The sequence below is a fragment of the Enhydra lutris genome, unplaced genomic scaffold (genome assembly GCF_002288905.1).
Source record: "Enhydra lutris kenyoni isolate GAN:26980312 unplaced genomic scaffold, ASM228890v2 scaffoldscaffold19, whole genome shotgun sequence".
Classification (NCBI taxonomy): Eukaryota; Metazoa; Chordata; class Mammalia; order Carnivora; family Mustelidae; genus Enhydra; species Enhydra lutris.
Window position 1 is genome coordinate 1,542,015 of NW_019154103.1, and position 21,135 is coordinate 1,563,149.

The 21,135-nt window shown below is 37.7% G+C and overlaps 1 protein-coding gene across 5 annotated transcripts in view; it reads right to left on the bottom strand.

Annotated features, from left to right (window-relative positions):
• Positions 1–21,065, bottom strand: part of LOC111148213 (G elongation factor mitochondrial 2) — a 68,436-nt gene extending 47,371 nt beyond the window's left edge. The window contains exons 1-6 of one of the 5 annotated variants that reach the window (XM_022504669.1): positions 19,228–19,527; positions 18,997–19,132; positions 14,447–14,533; positions 12,858–12,942; positions 10,903–10,960; positions 10,369–10,466 (exon numbers count right to left, since the gene is read on the bottom strand). In XM_022504669.1, coding sequence (XP_022360377.1) covers positions 10,369–10,466; positions 10,903–10,960; positions 12,858–12,942; positions 14,447–14,509 — 304 coding nt within the window. In that variant the 5' untranslated portion in view covers positions 14,510–14,533; positions 18,997–19,132; positions 19,228–19,527. Of the gene's footprint in view, positions 1–10,231; positions 10,467–10,902; positions 10,961–12,857; positions 12,943–14,446; positions 14,534–18,996; positions 19,133–19,227; positions 19,528–20,871 lie in introns of those variants that run through there. The other 4 variants (XM_022504670.1, XM_022504672.1, XM_022504671.1 and 1 more) reach the window with 4 other exon arrangements.
• Between the last annotated feature and the right edge of the window lie 70 nt (positions 21,066–21,135).

The window sequence follows — 21,135 nt, forward strand, 5'->3', positions numbered from 1 at the left end:
TACGTTCAGAACATTCCATCCTAAAATAGCAGAATACATTCTTTGCAAGTGCACACAAAACACTGTTCAGAGAAGATCACATATTAGGCCACAAAACAAGTCTCAACAAATTATAAAAATCAAAGTCATACCATGAATCTTTCCTGACCATAATATGAACTGGAAATTAACTATAAGAAAAAATCTGGAGAGACCACAGATACATGAAGGTTAAATAACATGCTACTAAACAATGAGTGGGTCAACCAAGAAATCAAAGAAATAAAAAAATTACATGGAAACAAATGAAAATGAAAACATTAACAGCCCCAAATCTTTGGGATGCATCAAAAGTGGTTCTAAGCATAAAGTTTCAAAAATACACATCTACCTTAACAAGCAAGAAGAATCTCGGGGTGCCTGAGTGGCTCAGTCGGTTAAGTGTTTGCCTTTGGCTCAGGTCATGATCCTGGAGTCCTGAGATCAAGCCCCGCATCAGAATCCCTGCTCGGCAGGGAGTCTGCTTCTCCCTCTGCCTGCTGCTCCCCATGCTTGTGCGCACACACTCTCTCTCTCTCTCTCTCTCTCACTCTCATTCTATCTCAAATAAATAAATAAAATCTTAAAAAAGGAAGCAAGAAAATTCTCAAATAACCTAATCTTACACATGAAGGAGTTAGAAAAAGAACAAATAAAACCCAAACCCAGGAAAAGGAAGGAAACAATACAGATTAGAGCAAAAATAAATGATATGTAAACTAAAAAAACAACAGAACAGGCCAATGAAACCAGGAGCTGGTTCTCTGAAAAGTTCAACAAAATTGATAAACCTCTAGCAAGACTCATTTATACAACAACAACAACAACAAAAGAGGACCCAAATAAATCACTAATGAAAGAGAAGAAATAACAACCAATACCATAGAAACACAAACAACTATTACAGAACATTATGAAAACCTATACACCAACAAATTGGACAACTTAGAAGAAATGGATGGATTCCTAGTAACATCCCAAAACTAGAGCAGGAAGGAACAGAAAATTTGAACAGACCAATTACCCACAATGACATTGAATCAATCACCAAAAATCTAGGACTAGACAGCTTGACAGGTAAACTCCAACAAATGCTGAGAAAGTTAATACGTATTCTTCTCAAACTATTCCAAAAAAATACAAGAGGAAGAAAAACTTCCAATTTATTCTACAAAGCCAGTGCCACCCTGACCAAAATCAGTAAAGGACACTACCAAAAAGAACTCTAGGCCATTACCTCTCATGAACATAAATGCAAAATCCTCAACAAAATACTAGCAAGCCAAATCCAACAGTATATTAAAAAAAATCATATACCACAATCAAGTCAGATTTATTCCCAGGATGCACAGGTGACTCACTATCCACAAAGCAATCAACAGGATACATCACATCAGTAAGATAAACAATAAAAACTAAAATGCAGAAAAAGCATTTGACAAAGTACAGCATCCATTCATTATAAAAACCCTCAACAACGTAGGTCTAGAGGGAACATACCTCAAATAATAAAGCCCTTATATGAAAAACCCACAGCCAACATCTTGGTGGAAAAACTTGGGAGCTTTTCCCCTAAGGTCAGGAATGAGACTATCACCCCTTTTATTGAACATAGTACTAGAACTCCTAGTCACAGGAATCAGACAACATAAAAAAACAAAATGTATCCAAATTGGTATGGAAGAAGTAAAACTCTCATTATTTGCAGATGAGATGATATTATATACAGAAAACCCTGAAGAGTCTACCACAAAACTACTACAAACTGATTAATGAAGTGAGTAAAGTCGTAGGATACAAAATCAATGTTCATGTTGCATTCCTATATGCTAATAGTAAACCAGCAGAAATTAAGAAAACAATCCCATTCACAACTGCACCAAAACCAGTAAAATACCTTGGAATAAACTTAACCAAAGACATGAAAGACCAGTATTCTAAAAACAGTGAAACACTGATAAAATTCAAGACAACACAAGGAAATGGAAAGACATTCCATGCCTAAGAATAAATATTGTTAAAATGTCCAAACCGCCTAAAGCAATTTATATATTTAATGCAGTTCCTATCAAAATATCAACAGCATTTTTCACAGAACTAGAACAAATAAGCCTTATATTTGTATGGGACCACAAAAGACCCTAAACAGCCAAAGCAATCTTGATAAAGAAAAACAAAACTGGAGGTATCACACAATTCCAGATTTCTTTTTTCTTTTTGTAAGACTTTCTTTGACAGACAGAGATAGAGAGCGTGCATGAGCACAAGCGGGGGAGGGGCAGTAGGAAGGGGAGAGGGAGAAGCAGACTCCCAGCTGAGCACGGAGCCTGATGTGGGGCTTGATCCTGGGAATCCTGGTCTCAGGCTCCTCAGGGTCACAGAAAGACTGGGGGTGCCTGAGTATGGGAGAGCTCCGAGGTATCAGAGTGGGGAAGCCGGCTGCAAAGACAGGGCCGAGGAGTGGGCTCTCAGCTCAGGGCTGCCATAAACTGTGACCTGCAGCACAGTCAGACCACTATGCTTTGAGCAGAGACACCACAACTGGCAGATCCGGGGAGACCCTCCCCCGCTTCCTCCAACAGGAGGTGTGGCGTAGGAGTGCGCCACAGGAATCTGCTAGGTTTGGAGACTCCAAACGGGGTCATGCAACAGAGATAGAAATGCTCGGTCAAAGGACCAGTGAGCACAGAGCAAGGCCAGAGACCAGGGAGACCAGAATGACTGACTGCTTTTCTCTGAGGGCCCACTGAGGAGTGGGCCCTGAGCTCTAAGCTCCTCCGAGGCCGGAGAATGGGAGACCACCATTTTCATTCTTGTTCTCCAAAACTGTATAGAAAGCATTCAGGGAACAAATGCTACCAGAACAAACCCAAGCAGATTACTTAGCCTGGCCCCTGGCTAGGGAGGTGCAATTCTACCTCAGGCAAAGACATTTGAGACTCACTGCAGAAGGCCCCTTCCCCAGAAGATGAGCAAGAACATGCAGCCAAGACCAAGTTTACTGATGAATGAGAACTGCAAAACACCAGTGCTAGGGGAATACAGGTCATAGAATTCACAGCTTTTTCCCCATGATTCCTTAGTCTTTCAAAGTTAAATTTTTTTTAATTTTATTTTTCTGTTTTTAAAAATTTTTTCCTCTTTCCTATTTTATCTTATCAATACCTTTTTAAAAATCTATTTTAATTTTCATTTTTACAGTCCTATTCTAGCCCTTCACTGTATTTAACCTTATTTTTTTGGATATATAGGTTTTTCTTTGAAATTTTGGGATACAGTTTCTTCTAAGAGACCAAAATATACCCTAAATCTAGTGTATGGCTTTGTTCTAATCTCCCGCCTGATCACGGTTCTCTCCCTTTATTCTTTCTTTTTTTCCCTTTTTTCAACCAACTTATCAATTCCTTTTTTAAAACTTTTCATTTTCATCTTTACAATTATATTCCATCCCCTCACTGTATTTACCCTTATTTTTGTGTATGTAAGTTTTTCATTCTTTAAAATTCTGGGAGGCAGATTCTTGTAACAGAATAAAATACACCCAAAATCAAGTGCGTGTATTTGTTCTATTCACTAGCCTGATCATATATATGTTTTTTTCTTCCTTTCTTTTCCTCCCAATTTGTTTAGTGTCTCTTCTGATTTGTTTAGTGTATATTTTCCTGGGGTGGTTGTTACCACTCCAGCATTTTGTTCTCTCATTCATCTATTCTCCTCTGGACAAAATGACAAATCAAAAAAACTCACCTCAAAAAAAAAAGAACAAGAGACAGTATTGACTGCTAGGAACCTAATCAATACAGATATTAGTAAGACATCAGAACTAGAGTTCAGAATGATGATTATAAAGTTACTAGCTGGGCTTGAAAAAAGCATAGAAGATACTAGAGAATCCTTTTCTGGAGAAATAAAAGAACTAAAATCTAACCAAGTTGAAATTTAAAAAGCTTTTAATGAGGTACAATAAAAAATCGAGGTTCTTACTGCTAGGATAAATGAGGCAGAAGAGAGAATGAGTGATACAAAAGATCAAATGATACAGAATAAAGAAGCTGAGAAAAAGAGAGATAAAGAACTACTGGATCAAGAGGGGAGAATTTGAGGGGCGCCTGGGTGGCTCAGTGGGTTGGGCCTCTGCCTTCGGCTCGGGTCACGATCTCAGGGTCCTGGGATCGAGTCCTGCATGGGGCTCTCTGCTCGGCAGGGAGCCTGCTTCCTCCTCTCTCTCTCTGTCTGCCTCTCTGCCTACTTGTGATTTCTGTCTGTCAAATAAATAAAATCTTAAAAAAAAAAAAAAAAAGGGGAGAATTTGAGAGATAAGTGATACCATAAGACAAAACAGAAGAAGAAAGAGGTGGGGGCAGAAGGTATATTGGAGCAAATTATAGCAGAGAACTTCCCTAACTTGGGGAAGGAAACAAGCATCAAAATCCAGGAAGCACAGAGAATCTCTCCCTCAAAATCAATAAAAATAGGTCAACACCCCTTCATCTAACAGTAAAACTTACAAGTCTCAGAGACAAAGTGAAAATCCTGACAGCAGCTCAGGACAGTCTGTAACCTACTACGGTAGAAATATTAGATTGGCAGCAGACCTATTCACAGAGACCTGGCAGGTCAGGAAGGGCTGGCACGATATATTCAGAGCACTAAACAAGAAAAATATGCAGCCAAGAATACTATATCCAGCTAGGCTGTCACTGAAAATAGGTGGGAAAAAAAAGCTTCCAGGAGAAACAAAAACTTAAAGAATTTGTAAACCCCAAACTAGCTGTACAGGAAATATTGAAAGGGGTCCTCTAAGCAAAGAGAGAGCCTAAAAGTAACATGGAACAGAGACAATATAGAGTAATAGTCACCTCACAGGCAATACAATGGCACTAAATTCATATCTTTCGGTAGGTACCCTGAATGTAAATGGGTTAAATTCCCCAATCAAAAGACACAGGGTATCAGAATAGATTAAAAAAAAAACAAACAAAAAAAAACCAGACCCATCAATATACTGTCTGCAAGAGACCCATTTTAGACCCAAAGATACCTCCAGATTTAAAGTGAGAGGGTGGAAAACAATTTACTGTGCTAACGGACATCAAAAGAAACCTGGGGTGGCAATCTTTATAACAGATAAATTAGACTGCAAGCCAAAGACTATAATAAGAGATGAGTAAGGACACTATAACATACTTCAAGGGTCTATACAACAAGATCTAACAATTTTAAATATCTATGTCCCTAACATGGGAGCAGCCAATTATATAAACCAATTAATAACAAAATCAAAGAAACATATTAACAATAATACAATAATAGTAGTGGACCTTAACACCCTCCTCACAGAAATGGACAGATCATCTAAGCTAAAGATCAACAAGGAAATAAAGACTTTAAATGACACACTGGAACAAATGGACATCACAGATAGATTCAGAACATTCCATCCCAAAACAGAATACACATTCTCCTCTAGTGGACATGGAACATTCTCCAGAATAGATCACATCCTTGGTCACAAATTAGATAAAAAAAGATTGGGATCATTCCCTGCATATTTTCAGACCACAATGCTTTGAAACTAGAACTCAACCACAAGAGGAAAGTTGGAAAGTACTCAAATACATGGAGCCTAAAGAGCATCCTACTAAAGAATGAATGGGTCAACCAGGAAATTAAAGAAGAATTTAAAAAATTCATGGAAGCAAATGAAAATGAAAACACAACTGTTCAAAACCTTTGGGATGTAGCAAAGGTGGTCCTAAGAGGAAAGTATATAGCAATACAAGACTTTCTCAAGAAAGAAGAAAGGTCTCAAATATACAACCTAACTCTACACCTAAAGAAGTTGGAGAAAGAACAGCAAATAAACCCTAAACCCAGCAGAAGAGAAATAATAAAAATTAGAGCAGAAATCTATGAAACAGAAATCAAAACAGCAGAACAGCTCAATGAAACTAGGAGCTGGTTCTTTGAAAGAATAAGACTGATAAACCCTTGGCCAGACTTATCAAAAAGAAAAGAGAAAGGACCCAAATTAATAAAACCATGAAAGAAAGAGGAGACATCACAACCAACACCAAAGAAACACAATTATAGGAACATATTATGACCAACTATACACCAGCAAATTAGACAATCTGGAAGAAACGGATACATTCCTAGAGACTATAAACTACCACAACTGAACCAGAAGAAATAGAAAACCTGAATGGACCTATAACCAGTAAGGAAACAGAAGCAGTAATAAAAAAATCTCCCACAAACAAGAGTCCAGGGCCAGATGGCTTTTCAGGGGATTCTACCAAACATTTAACAGAGAATTAATACCTATTTTCCTGAAGCTCTTCCAAAAAATGGAAGTGGAAAGAAAACTTCCAAACTCATTTTACGAGGCCAGCATTACCCTGATCCTAAAACCAGAAGAAGACCCTATCAAAAAGGAGAATAATATTAGATGATATCGGATATGATAATATCAGACCAATATCCCTGATGAACATGGATGCAAAAACTATCACCAATATACTAGTCAATAGGATCCAACAGTACATTAAAAGGATGATTCACCATGACCAAGTGGGATTTATTCCTGGGCTGCAAGTTTGGTCCAACATCCGCAAATCAATCAATGTGATACAATACATTAATAAAAGAAAGAACAAGAACCATAGGATACTCTCAATAGATGCTGATAAAGCATTTGACAAAGTACAGCATCCCTTCTTTGATCAAAACTCTTCACAGTGTAGGGTTAGAGGGTACATATCTCAATATCATAAAAGCCACCTATGAAAAACCCACAACGAATATCATTCTCAATGGGGAAAAACTGAGAGCTTTTCCGCTAAGGTCAGGAACATGGCAGGGATGTCCATGATCACCACTACTATTCAACATAGTACTAGAAGTCCTAGCCTCAGCAATCACACAACAAAAAGAAATAAAAGGCATCTGAATTGGCAAAGAAGTCAAACTCTCACTCTTTGCAGATATATGACACTATATGTGGAAAACCCGAAAGACTCCACCCCAAAACTGCTAGAACTCATACTGCAATTCAGTAAAGTGTCAAGATATAAAATCAATGCACAGAAATCAGTTGTATTCTATACACCACTAACAAGACAGAAGAAAGAGAAATTAAGGAGTCGATCCCATTGACAACTGCACCCAACACCATAAGATACCTAGGAATAAATCTAACCAAAGAGGCAAAGAATTTGTACTCAGAAAACTATAGAATACTCATGAAAGAAACTGAGGAAGACACAAAGAAATGGAAAAACGTTCCATGCTCATGGATTGGAAGAACAAATACTGCGAAAATGTCTATGCTACCTAGAGCAATCTACACACTTAATGCAATCCCTATCAAAATACCATCAACTTTTTTCAAAGAAATGGAACAAAGAATCTTAAAATTTATATGGAAACAGAAAAGTCCCCCAATAGCCAGAGAAATGTTGAAAAAGAAAACCATAGCTGATGGCATCACAATTCCAGACTTCAAGCTCAATTACAAAGCTGTCATCATCAAGACAGTACGACACTGGCACAAAAACAGACACAGAGATCAATGGAACAGAATAGAGAGCCCAGAAATGGGCCCTCAACTCTATGGTCAACTAATCTTTGACAAAGTAGGGAAGACCGTCCAATGGAAAAAAGACAAGTCTCTTCAACAAATGGTGTTAGGAAAATTAACCACATGCAGAAAAATGAAACCGGACCATTTCCTTACGCCACACACAAAAATAGACTCAAAATGGATGAAAGACTTCAAGGTTAGACAGGAATCCATCAAAATCCTTAAGGAGAACACGGGCAGCAACCTCTTGGACCTCAGCAGCAGTAACTTCTTCCTAGAAACATCACCGAAGGCAAGTAAGGCAAGGGCAAAAATGAACTACTGGGACTTCATCAAGATCAAAAGCTTTTGCACAGCAAAGAAAACAGTCAACAAAACCAAAAGACAACTGACAGAATGGGAGAAGATATTTGCAAATGACATAACAGATAAAGGGCTAGTATCTAAAGTCTATAAGGAACTTATCAAACTCAACACCCAAGGAACAAATAAATCCAATCAAGAAATGGGCAGAGGACACGAGCAGACATTTCTTCCAAGAAGACATCCAGATGGCCAACAGACATATGAAAAAGTGCTCAACATCACTCGGCATCAGGGAAATACAAATCTAAACCACAGTGAAATACCACCTCACACCAGTCAGAATGGCTAAAATTAACAAATCAAAAAATGAAAGGCATTGGTGAGGATGCGGAGATAGGGGAACCCTCCTACACTGTTGGTGGGAATGCAAGCTAGTGCAGCCATTCTAGAAAACAGTATGAAGGTTCCTCAAAAAGTTGAAAACAGAACCACCCTATGACCCACCAATTGCAGTACTGGGTATTTACTCCAAGGACACAAATGTGATCCAAAGGGGCACATGCATCCCAATGCTTATAGTATCAATGCCCACAATAGTCAAGTTATAGAAAGAGCCTAGATGTCCATCAACACATAAATGGATAAAGAAGATGTGGTGTGTGTACACACACACACACACACACACACACACACACACACACAATGGAATACTATGCAGCCAACAAAAAACCAAAATCTTGCCATTTGCAAGGACATGGATGAACTAGAGGCAATTATGCTAAGCAACATAAGTCAATCAGAGAAAGACAATTATCATATGATCTCACTGATACGAGGAATTTGAGAAACAAGACAGAGAATGATAGGGGAATGGAGGAAAAAATGAAACAAGATGAAACCAGAGAGGGAGACAAACCATAACAGACTCTTAATCTCAAGAAACAAACTGAGGATTGCTGGAGGGGAGAGGGGTAGGAAGGATGGGGTGACTGGGTGATGGACACTGGGGAGGGTATGTGCTATGGTGAGCATTGTGTATTATGTTAAGACTGATGAATTATAGACCTGTACCGAGACAAATAATACATTATATGTTAACTTTAAAAAAAAAAAAAAAAAAGGAACATATTTGTGTCACAACAGAGGAAGCCTAATAATGTTTCATGTTTTGGGGTTTTAGCCCCATTTACAAAGCAATAGTTCTATGAGAAACACATGTGTTCAAACATTTTGGAAACTGTCACCATAAATATTCTAATCCTGGGTGTTCTTTTCCTCTATAAATACTATTAAGTCTCAACCAGTTTGAAGGGTCTAAAGAAATGGTTGTCAATATAACGCATTTCAAAATTTCTGTGAAGCTTCTGAAAAAGTTACTCATTTCCACTTCTGGTCAGAGGGACCTCTTGACCTTGAAATCTCAAATTTCAAAACAAACTATTTCACCAGAGATAAAGGCACTTCATAATGATTAAAAAAAAGTGGATTCATCAGAGAAACACAACAATCATAAATGTGTATGAGATAAATGTAGACTTTTAAAATACATGATACAAAAATATGACAATTAGCCATATATATACTTTCTAAATCTTAATTTCCAGAGTAGAGCTATGGCACTGTCAATTAAAAACCAAACCAAACCAAAAAACTACATGGGGATTCAAATGTGCACAACTGGTCAAGAGTAACAGTTTTTGACATATTATAATTTAAAAATCAAAACTGAGGTAAATAGTACTACTACTGTGACTGGGATTAACAAAATCTTTCCTTCTTCTGCCTGAAAATTTTACTTTTGGTTAACTTTCTTGTTCTTTTCTTCTAGAAGCCAGAGAACACAAGTATGTCAACTATGGTGCTAGGCAACATGTATTATAGAAAAAACAATTTGTAATTTGTAAGCTACATCTGAACTGAGAAGAGCTTTATGAAACTGTAAATACGTGATGAGATTAACAGCTTTAGGCCTCCCTGAATGGGCTATGGCATGTCTGTTATGGTAAACCTGGAAGACTGCCCATGGAGCTATAACAAGAGGTACACATTCCTAAGAGACATGAGGATTGTAAGCCAGGGTGGCTCCTGTGAATCTTGTTAAAGGAAACTATCACTTTTGGGTACCTAAAAGAAGGTAGCTCCCAGACACTAGGTGGACTGCTTTAAGAACTGAACAAACAAACTACCATTGTGCTGGGAAGCATTGGTTCCTGTTCTAACAGCCTTCTGAATAGACCAGGGTGAATTGTGGCCCAAGATAGTCCTGTGAATCTAAATGTTTACTTGAACCTACGAAGACTCTTACGTGGGTGTTCAAACTACCTTATCTTTGTGTTGTGGTTTAGACATCAGTGCTTCCATGCCATACACAAGATCTCTAGATTGACTTCTTAATCAAAATATTTTCCAATGATGCTTTTTGCTAATGGGGGTTGGGGAGAGGAGGAATCCATTCTAACCTCCCAGTGATCTTGTGTATCCAGAATAGTACAATATTCTTTCTGTGGTGGTAGTTTTGCCTGCATCAATATGAGCCATAATTCCAATATTACGGATTCTGTTTAAAAAGTAGGGGGGAAAAAAGCACGTATTATAAGATGGACATTAATAAAAGTGTAAAACTAAAACATGTATGCTACACAAATTTCAAAGCCGATATTTCAGTAATTTTTATAATGGTAGAAAAACCAGAAAAAGAGAAACATAAAACACATTATTCTGACAAAATAGCTAACAAAAGAGCAAACTACAATCTTATGAATCTTTTACTTATTTCTATGTGCTGTTGCTACATTAAAAACATTTAGTATTAAATTCAGGAAAAAATAACATTTAGATATGTACCCACACCTCTTTTAAGATACATACCAACATCTACTTATACTTAGCTAGGGCAGAAAGCTAAATTAACAATGCTAAATTAAGTCCATGACAGAACCTCTTGGCTTTTTACAGCAGGGTATGGAAAAGAATGTATCAGTGATAATACTTACTTAGCTATGGGAGGACTGATGACGGAATGAAGCGATTTGATATCATTTCCAACTAAACCTAATGGAAAGAGGGTTACAATTTAAAAGTTTAAGAAATTTCCCTTTAAATTGCAAATCAAGAAAGTTAAAACAATTTTAAGCAAATATTGTAATTCCAATTAAAGTAAAATTCAAGCTAAATAGAACTCTGATTTACTTAAAAATTATTTTCCTGTAATCTGTAGAGAAATGGCAACAGATGATGTAAGTTGGTTTTTTTTTTTAAGACTTTACTTATTTGTTTGAGCACAGGTAGGCAGAGAAGCAGGCAGAGGGAGAAGGAGGCTCCCCACTGAGAGTCCATTGCCGGACTTGATCCCAGGACTCCCTCCATGTCATGACCTCAGCTGAAGGCAGACGCTCAACCAACTGAACCACCCAGGCACCCCTAAGATAAAGTTTTGAAACATCAACATCTAGATCACAGACTTAGAAAAATAAAAATTTACCCCAGTCTTTGCCACTTTCTATAATTCTGTAATAGACATAATAGAATTGTAGAATTAGAATGTTCTAACAATAATCTTGAAAACAAAACAAAACAATAATCTTATGGCCACAGCATTTAAATCAAAGAAAAATAAAATACACAGCCCTGTAAATGTGCATTGTCAAGGCTTGAAAAGTGAAGAGTGATCCTCGTATCAGATAATAATGAATTCTCATACAATTTGAAATCTATCTTCCCTCAGTAATCCCAAGCACAAAGTACCTTTAAAGATGGCTTAGGAGGTATAACTGAACAGGACCTAGAACAACCTAATACTTCTAAAAGGCCAAGTAGTACTTCTGGAGTACAAAGAGCCCATAATAATTTACTCCATGCTTACAATATATTTTATTAATAATATTAAAGCAAAAATGCAGTTACATTTATAATTTTAACCTCTACCTTCCTATTATTTAAATCAGCTTTGCAATATTTCTCTAATAAATCAAGAACAGTTCTACTGTATTTTGAAAACCTGATGGCAGTTTTAAGACTTACAGATCATCTGTATGGCCACAGATAAATTTGCATGACAATATATAGAAATACAGCTACAAATCAATAATGCAGGGCATTAAATTCACACGCCATTACAAGTCACACATCCTACCAGTATTTTTACTCCATAATTCTCACAGGACAAAGATGGTAATGAAAACAGCCACATAATGAAACTAGTTTCAAAGAGTCTCCCATATGCTTGCTTGCTTCAAACACAGGAAGAACATTCAGAATTTGTCAGTTCTTCAAGGATCGGGGGTTTTTTTGTTTTTTTTTTTTAATATTTTATTTATTTATTGGTAGAGAGACAAAGAGATAGCACAAGCAAGGGGAGCAACAGGCAGAAGGAGAGGGAGAAGCAGGGTCTCTGCTGAGCAAGGAGCCTGATGCCAGGTCTCAATCCCAGGACCATAACCAGAGCTGAAGGCAGATGCTCAACTGACTGAGCCACCCAGGCGCTCCAAGCATCAAGCATTTAATAGCCATTTTACCTAATGCAAATTACCCCAGATAAATATTTAACCAACTAATCTTAAGAATCTCCAAAATAAATTAGTTGGACAAACCTCCATTGACAGAAAATACTTCTGTGTAAAAATCAGAAACGTACTAGAAAAACAGTATTTTATAGCAAGAGCACTCTACAGGTACACACCTCTTAACTTCTGAGCTAGCTACTAAAGCCAGCAACCTTTCTCTTTGTTTAGCTCATTTGGAGAGCCAGCAGATGAGGAATACAGGCTTACTGGTACTCCCTCCTGGCTTCTATCACAATACTTCCAACTCCTAATCATCTCAAGGAAAGGGCCAAGAAGTAAAACTACCCCACTACTTCCAAAATGGAGACCCTTAATAAAGGAATGTTTGCCAATGAGAGAAAGCAAACAAGCAGTTTAAGTATAATGAGAAGAATAAAAATTTGTACCTGGTAGAGAACTGTAGCTTCTTCCAAGAGGCACATATGGCTTTAATCTTTTTAAACTTGCTTTTATTTTACAGCAACACATATTCTAGTGAGAAGAAAAAGAAACCTGATATTAATTTTATTTTAGCATGACTTATTAGAATACTTTTAAAATACATAATAATACTTTGTATTTTATATATAATACTTTGTATATTATATATATATAATAATATATAATACTTTGTCAGAGAAAATACTTTGAATCTCCTTAAAATAGTTTCCATTTATTAACTCCAGTTTCTTTAAAAAGTGACAACCCAAAATTATACAATAGGAAAAAACAAAAATAAAACTATTTTGAGCTGATCTTAGAAGATGGTTCTCTAAGATCTGCAGCATTAGCAACAGAGGGAACACAAATTCTCTGGACCTATTCCAGACAAGAGAATCAAAAACTCAGAGGAGAGATAAACAAACTATGGGAGGGGGAGGTTTAAACTGAAGTATAATCAATATAGTGTTATATGAGTTTCAACAAGCACTCCAGGTGATTCTAAAGATTTATTTATTTGAGCGACAGCCGCTCTTGAGTGGAGGTGGGGGATGAAGGGTGGAGGGAAAGTCCTAAGCAGACAGCACTGAGTGCAGAGCCTGATGTAGACCTCGATCTCGCAACCCTGAGATCAGGACTTGAGCTGAAACCTAGAGTCCGGTGCTCAACCAACTAAGCCACCCAGGTGCCCCAACCTCCAGGTGACTCTGATAGTTTGAAACTCAGGACCTGAAATTCCCAGAAAGCCAGAAAAGTTAAATAAGGTCTCTCACACTGGCTATTCCTTGATTTTCTACAGGTGCTAAGAACTGGTAGGGGTCATGAAACTCAGAATTTATTAAAGTGGCTACACATTAGAATCACCTGGAAAATTTTAAAAACATCTGAGGGAAAGTTGGGAGAACTAGAACTGGCATTCTTAAAAATTCCTGAGGTATCTTCTCCCAGTGTTTCCACTAAGAGGTTGAATATTCCCCATCCCCAGACCACTAGATATACATTATTGACTGCCAATACATTTAGAATTGTGATATTTAGTGTATTTAGTTATAACTCTGGGCTGCCACATCTGCCTTTTATGGTATCTTGGAACATATGCCTGTGTATTCTATATTCCCTATGCATTACTTACCCAGTTTTTGGCAAATACAATACTATGATCCTAATAAAATATTTCAAGAGTAGAGTCTCAAAACTATTTAAATTTCCACTGCATAATGACGAGGGAAAGACAGTGCTACCTGCCACAGGTGTGCAGTCTGAAAGCATCAGCAATGAAAAGACCAAAGAAAACCTGTGTAACTCCTTGGGGTGCTAAGGACCTCAAAATGGAATATACAAATGGATAGTCTTCAAAACACTGCACAGGGAATTCTGAAGTAGCAAAATGCATTTCAGGCTAGGGATAAAGCCTTCTGCTTCTTGGCTACAGTTTCTCCCACACTCTCTGTTAAGAAAAACTGATGAAGATAAAGATATAATAGTTTAAGAGTATACGAGGCCTTTCAGGAAATAAAGTTGCTGAAGTATATTTAATTTTACAAGAAAAGCTTACACTAATGTGCAGGATGGATATCTTCTTATGATTTACTCCAAACTTCCTCAAGTTGGAGAACATGTTGACCCTCTAAACTGTTATTCTCTGAAAAGGAAAAATACAAAATTTTAAAACTAAGTTTATGTAGTATGTATCAGTAAGACATATTTAAAGTAAGGCATTTGTAATACATATCATAAAAATGTACTACATTTTATAAGTACAGTATTTTTAGCTACCAAAAAACTCAACATATCAATCAGAAAGTGAAAATTCTGACAAAATGAGAAACATGGTTCTCAAGCTAAAATGTTCTTTATTTTTTCAACATGTTTTAATTCTTAAAGATATGGACATATTGTGGGAAAAGATTAAGATTACAAAAATATATCACAGCAATTACAATGTTATTTATGTAACTATACAGAATTTAGTACAGAGAGGTAAGCAACTACATGTTAACTTGGTAATTTCTCATTGATAGTGTAATTTAGTGGTTTATCTGTACATTCTGATTTTTCTACCATAAATATGTAAAAAAAAAATACACAAAAGCAAGTCCTCTTTTATGATTATAAAAATTAAGTAATTTTGGTTTAAAAACATTTACTGAATATGAACCATGTTCCAAGTGCACTATTAAAGCTAAGAGAAGTTCATGGAAGCATCTGAGACTAGGCAGAGAGCAAGGAAACATTGTGTGCCATTTTATATAAGAAGCCATGTCAAAACTCATTATTTTAGGGAATCTGGCTGGCTCAGTCATTGGAGTGTGCAACTCTTGATCTCAGAGTTGTAAGTTTGAGCTCCACACTGGGTGAGGAGATTATTTAAAAAATAAGATCTTTTAAAAAAAATCCATTATTTTTCCTCCTAAATCTATGTTTTAAAACAGCCACATTCACTAACCTTCATTTATTTTTTTTCTTTTTTTTTTTAAGATTTTATTTATTTATTTGACAGAGAGAAATCACAAGTAAGCAGAGAGGCAGGCAGAGAGAGAGGAGGAAGCAGGCTCCCTGCTGAGCAGAAAGCCCGATGCGGGGCTTGAACCCAGGACCTGGGATCATGACCTGAGGCGAAGGCAGCGGCTCAACCCACTGACCCACCCAGGCGCCCATTAATTTTCTTTTTTTAGAGACAGCACAGGGGCACGGGTGGGGGTGAATGATGGTAGGAGAGGGGGAGGCAGAATCTTATGCAGGCTCCATGCTCAGTGAGGAGCCTGATGTGGGGGCAGGAGCGGATCTCATAACCCTGAGATCATGACCTGAGCGGAAATCAAGAGCAGACTGATTTACTGACAAGCCACCCAGGCACACCTCACTAACCCTCATTTAGCAAGTCACCAAATCCTTGTGATTTTATTTCCTAAATTTATCTTGAATCCATTCCCTCTTTTTCACTTCCAGTGTCAAAGTTCAGGAAGTTTACAATATCGTGCATGTTAGATCCACTCTAAAATAGAACAAAATATTTTAACCAATGAAATACAAAAAAACCTAATAGGTTTTGATTCCACATTGCAACTAAGAAACTACTACTTGTCACCCTGGTAGAGCATCTAAGATCATCCACAATTTTCTGTAAAGACTATTAAAATACTCAATACCTTTCCCAACTACCTATATGACCTATGTGTATGAGGCTGGATTTTCTTCAGAGAGTTCAACCAAAAATAAAGATCATACATACATAGTAACAAATACAGAAGGTGACAGCAGATGCCAGCTGTTTTCTTTATGCCCAACATTAAAGACACTTGCAAAATTCTAAGGCAAGATAAAATATTCTTCAAACTAAATTACTTTTGTAAAATAAAAGATATTTCTCATAACACTATATTACATACATTAAGATTCAGTGGATTTAAGTTTAAGTGAATTATTAAAGTATTTTAAAGTTTTAATTTCTAATAATTGAGTATGTATTATAACCTACATAAAAAAAAAAAAAAACTCTTTGGAGTTCTAAATCATTTTTAAGAGTGTGAAGGGATGCTATAGACTAAATTTTGAAAACATATTCCAACATCCTGTTTCCCCAAGTGAATTTTAAGTTACAGAAAGAAAAAAAAAAAAGTTTACTAAATATCAGAAAAACTAACCAACAGAATCCATCTTGTATATACTAACACTTAAGAAGTTAAATTTTACATTAAAATGTGAATTTGAGGAAAATTAAGTAAATAATAACATAGGTGACATTCAGATATGACCAGTCTTAAAAAGTAGTACTCAAATCACTCAAGTGGGATATACTGCTTTAATCCATTATTTACATATATCCTTCAAATAAAGAACCTCCTCTCAACACTTACCTACTCAAAAACATTTAAAGATTCTTAATAAAACAAAATCTGTCCCCAACTACAGTCACAGCCTGTACTCTCCCATTCCCCCCTCTATACCAGGGAGCTCTAGCCAAAATTCCCCAGAAACATCATAGTCTGGCACCTTCACACTTTCGTATGTAATGTTGCCACTGCCTGAAAGCAATCCTAGAATCCCCAAGACTCCATTCTTGGTCAATTTCCATTCATCTTCATGCCCCACCTTGAAAGCTTTTCCTGATTTCCGAGAAAGTTTTAATACTATCTTCCCCACGTTTCCATAACATTTGGAACTTGTATTTACTCATGACAAATATGGTATTTACAAGCTCTCTCTATTACTGTGAGCTCTCCAAAAGGAGGGATCTTCTACCAGCACTGCCCGGCACAATGGTGAGTCATTTTTTGACCTATTAAGTTGATTAGGATTCTCCAGGGATAGAGGATTTTCTTCTTTCCCATGGATCAATGACTTTCAACAAAAATAGTTGCCTACTATAGGTGCTATGAGGCTAGTTATTCTACAAGGCCCGAACCTCCCTAAGGCCTTGGAGAATAAAGTTTTCACTAAATGTTTTAACACCTAATGATACAAAAGCAATAATGGGGAAGAAAAACAGGTAACATTCTACATTATTGGCAACAAGTTACATTACCAATAAACAAAAAGAATCCATGATTATTTTTTTGTGAATCAGTAGAGTATCATGTTTGTAAGGCCTAATATACAAAAAGAGAAATCATGGGGGTGCCTGGGTGGCTCAGTCTGTCAAGCATCTGCCTTTGGCTCAGGTCATGATCTCAGGGGTCCTGGAATAAAGCCCTTCACAGGGCTCCCTGCTCAGCAGGGAGTCTGCTTCTCTCTCTTCCTCTGCTCCTCCTCCCACCCCTGCTCTCGCTCACTCTCTGTCTCTCAAATAAATAAAATCTTAAAAAAGAGAGAGAGAGAAATCATGGACCACTAAACAAAAATCACAGGAGGCCTGGGTGGATCAGTCAGTTAGGCTTCTACTTTCATGATCCCAGGGTCCTGGGATCTACCCCCATGTGGGCTCTCTGCTCACAGGGGAGTCTACTTCTCCCTCTGCCTGCCACTCCCCCTGCTTGTTCTCTCATTCTTTGTCAAATAAATAAAATCTTTAAAAAAAATCGTAAAACACATCAGTATGCAAGCAAAATTGAAGGTGATGTTGCTGAGAATCAAGTAACATATGAAAGGAGATCCTAAAGCATCAAGTTGTTCTGTGTTTGCAGATGGTTTTTGTTAGTTAGTAATTTCTCCCAAATTAGAACTCCTTTTCATATTTTTGTCAAATCCAGTGTTTTTCAGGAAAATATCACATATAAATTAGGTCAATATGTTTATTACTGTTGAATCTTAAAATCATCTTTGATTTTTTCCTATGTTCAACAGATCTCATGTTATCAATCTAAACACTTGTTTTTACTACAAATTTATTTCTAGCACAAGTTCTAAAACAAACCATTTGAAGTTATATAAATTTTATCTCAATTTAAAAAATCAGTTTCACCTGCTTTTTAAAAGTTTCACCTGATTTTTTAAACCAGAAAAAAGTTTACCAAATTAACTTTTACTTGCTAAAAAACAGCCTAAGTAGATAAAGATACTTTTAAATTTAGGTCAACTGTACCAATAAAGCACAATTCCCTTGTTCATTTAACATTTATTGGAGCAACAGCTGGTTATTAAGAATATAAAAATGAGTAGCACATGATCTCCAATCTGGAGAAAAATGTTAGCTTTAAAAATTCTAGCCTGGGGGCGCCTGGGTGGCTCAGTGGGTTAAAGCCTCTGCCTTCGGCTCAGGTCATGATCCCAGGGTCCTGGGATCGAGCCCCGCGTCGGGCTCTCTGCTCAGCGGGGAGCCTGCTTCCCCCTCTCTCTGCCTGCCTCTCTGCCTACTTGTGATCTGTCAAATAAATAAATAAAATCTTTAAAAAAAAAATTCTAGCCTGTCTCCTGCATATTACAATAGCAAACATTTCGATCATAATACTTTTTACAAAGCTCTTACTATACCTGTTCCTCTTCTTCAATGTAAATAAGCTTGACTTTTTAACCATACACAATCAACTTTTAAAGCAGCTCTCACATCCTCCTGACTTTTCACTTATAGTTTCTCCTATAGCAATAAATACTATCTAAATTTTCATCCAATCAGAGAAATGCATTTTCATGCTCCTAACTGCCAAAATGCAAAAAGTGGGTACCTACTATAACTTTTTGGTAGATAAAACAAGGAAGTGATGATATCCAACTTGGCTACTGCCAGGTATAAAGGAAGTAAATTTTTCTCAGAAAGTTTTGCTGACATTGATCTGCTTAGGCCATTTTTAGCCTGCAATCACAGCTGAAAGTAAGAACAAACAATAAACAGCCAACCACTTGTCTCCTCTATTTTACACAAATCAAAATGTGACCACTACTTAACCTTTAAGAACTTACTTTCTATTCCCGGTCCAGAAGGCAAAAAGGGCATGAGTGGCTTTGAGAATCATAAATTTAAAAAAAAACAACATTGATGAGTTCACAACTTAAGCCTACAAAAAATTTCCATAAGCTGAAAGAACTACAACAGGAAACAATAAGGATAAATCTCACAATGTTAAGGAAAAGAAACCAACACAAAAGAGTTCATACTGTATGATTCCAATTATTTAGTTTAAAATGGGTAAAACTAATCCACTTTGTTACAAGTCAGGATGGTATTTACACTTGGGAGTGACTGGAAAGAGGCCTAAGGAAGGCTTCTGGGGTGCAGGTTTACGTAATTTCTTGATTCACGTGCTGCTTACAGGGTGTCAGAGTTTGAAAACCCCCTGAAGCATCTATCTTATATGTGCCTTGTTTGCGTGTATCTTATACTTCAGTAAAAAGTCTTTTTAAAACTTTTTTTTAGGGGCACCTGGGTGGCTCAGTGGGTTAAGCCGCTGCCTTCGGCTCAGGTCATGATCTCAGGGTCCTGGGATCGAGCCCCGCATCGGGCTCTCTGCTCAGCGGGGAGCCTGCTTCCTCCTCTCTCTCTGCCTGCCTCTCTGTCTACTTGTGATCTCTCTCTCTCTCTCTCTCTCTCTCTCTCTGTTAAATAAATAAATAAATAAAATCGTTAAAAAAAAAGTGTTTTTTTTTTTAAGATTTTATTTATTTATTTGACAAAGAGAGAGATCACAAGCAGGCAGAGAGGCAGGTAGAGAGAGAGAGAGGAGGAAGCAGACTCCCCGCTGAGCAGAGAGCCCGATGCGGGGCTCGATCCCAGGACCCTGAGATCATGACCTGAGCCGAAGGCAGCGGCTTAACCCACTGAGCCACCCAGGTGCCCCTTTTTAAAACTTTCCATAAACTTTTCAATATAATAGAAATGTCAAGTAGGCAAAGACCTGAATAGTTTACAGAAGACTTGCTGTAGTCCCAAGTCTTCTGCGATCTTGGATAAATAACTTAAAATCTCTGAACCTTCCTTTCCATCTATCTCATTGCCGGACCAGTATGAGAATTAAGTTCATTTACTCAACAAGAATTTATTGTTATTGTGTCTACCACTGCCTCCTAGTAAATGGCTTAAAAGTAGTGAGCAAAAGACATCCTTGTACTCACACTGTCTTTACCCTAGTCACTAGATAATAAAAAGGAATAAAATACTTACCATCTCCTACGGTGACACGTGCTGTAGAAAAGAATTATGCAGGAACCGGGAACTGGTTCGTAACCATAAGCCAAGTCACTTAAGCAAGTGACATTTAAATGACATTTAAGCAAAAACGTCAAGAAGGTGTAGGAAGCAAACCCTGGGGGAAAGGTGTTGTAGGAAAAGAGATTACGTAATTTATTGCACCTGAAAACGCTGGTTAGAAATAGAGTTTTAAAGAAAATACACCACATTAGAAAATGGAGCCTTGAAAACCCTCAAAACCAAACCCACCTTACTGCCTCACCTCTACGAACTAAGACTTAGGAAGATGATTAAGGCCTTCGGGAGACCCTCTCGTCCTTCTCTGTAGCGGGCTGTTGCCTCCCTAGACCGGGCACGGTGCCCAACGCGCCGCAGGGTAACAGGCACGCGGGGGTCGGACCGCGCGGTCCGATACCCACCTAGAACTAGGTCGCATACTGGAGGCCGGCTTTTTCCCGCTGGGTGTTCAGAGCCGCAGGTGCAGGCTGTGCCAAAGTCCGCAAAGGCCTCGCGTCACTATCTCTGCGAACGTCCCGATCACTCCAGAAGAGAACTTAACTCCTTTCACACCCACCTCCTCCAGCCGCCGCACTCCCCCAGTTCCGGCGGTGCAACACTCAAATGCCGCCTGCGAGCAACTTCCGCCCTTCCAGCTAAACGTGAAGAACAGAGGTCCGGAACCA